The sequence below is a fragment of the Vittaforma corneae genome (assembly GCF_000231115.1).
Source record: "Vittaforma corneae ATCC 50505 unplaced genomic scaffold supercont1.137, whole genome shotgun sequence".
Taxonomy (NCBI): Eukaryota; Fungi; Microsporidia; family Nosematidae; genus Vittaforma; species Vittaforma corneae.
In genome coordinates this window covers 1-737 of record NW_006889970.1, presented here as the reverse complement: position 1 = coordinate 737, position 737 = coordinate 1, and the positions used below count along the sequence as shown (strand labels likewise).

General features: G+C 29.6%; 1 protein-coding gene across 1 annotated transcript; it reads right to left on the bottom strand.

The window, feature by feature from the left end:
* On the bottom strand, positions 1-442 carry VICG_02202 (uncharacterized protein; the record flags this gene model as incomplete). Its single annotated transcript, XM_007605585.1, has 1 exon — positions 1-442. A coding segment is annotated over one exon (442 nt), but the record flags the coding sequence as incomplete, so codon positions are not given.
* Between the last annotated feature and the right edge of the window lie 295 nt (positions 443-737).

The following is a 737-nucleotide window of genomic DNA, read 5'->3' as shown; positions in this document are numbered from 1 at the left end:
GATCTATATCTACTGAATTAAACATATATTTGCTATGTCGGATGATTCCAAGCTCTTCTACTGGTCTGAGCAATTCCAATATCTGATCATTTTCATCTAATACTAGCATATTTCCTGCACTAAAGAATTCTATGACAATTCTGACTCTCTGAAGATCTATAATGGCAATTCTATCAAATCCAAATTGGTAAATTCGATGCACTCGTGCATGTCTACACTTCTCTCTTAATTTTTTGCAAAAATGTGAAATTTCCGAATCTGCATTTTGAGTTAGATGGAATCTAAATCCTGGTTCAACGAGTAAAGTGTCCTTGTTGGAAAACTTTATGTATATAAACCTCTGCTGGGTTGAATAGAAGTTTTGAATGAAAGTATTGGTAAGTCTTTCGTTTAGTTCGTTTACTGTTGCTCTTAAATCTAAAAGAGTAAATCTTTGTTTCATTTGGGTGAAAGTCTGACGAACGTATAAAATTTTTGATGCTACAAAAAAAAGAAATTAATTTAGGATATTTAACTAAAATAAATATGGACGTTTTATTTAATCAGATGTAGAAATACGATGGTTTAGCCATTAGTATGCCAAATGGTGTTATATGCTGTTTATTCTCATTTGTCTTTATAAAAGATGACCTTCGCTGATATATAAGTGAAAACAAACGTCATTTTTATGTCTAAAAAGCATTTTCAGTTGACTATATTTAATATTATATTAAGAATTTAATTTTTCATAATATATC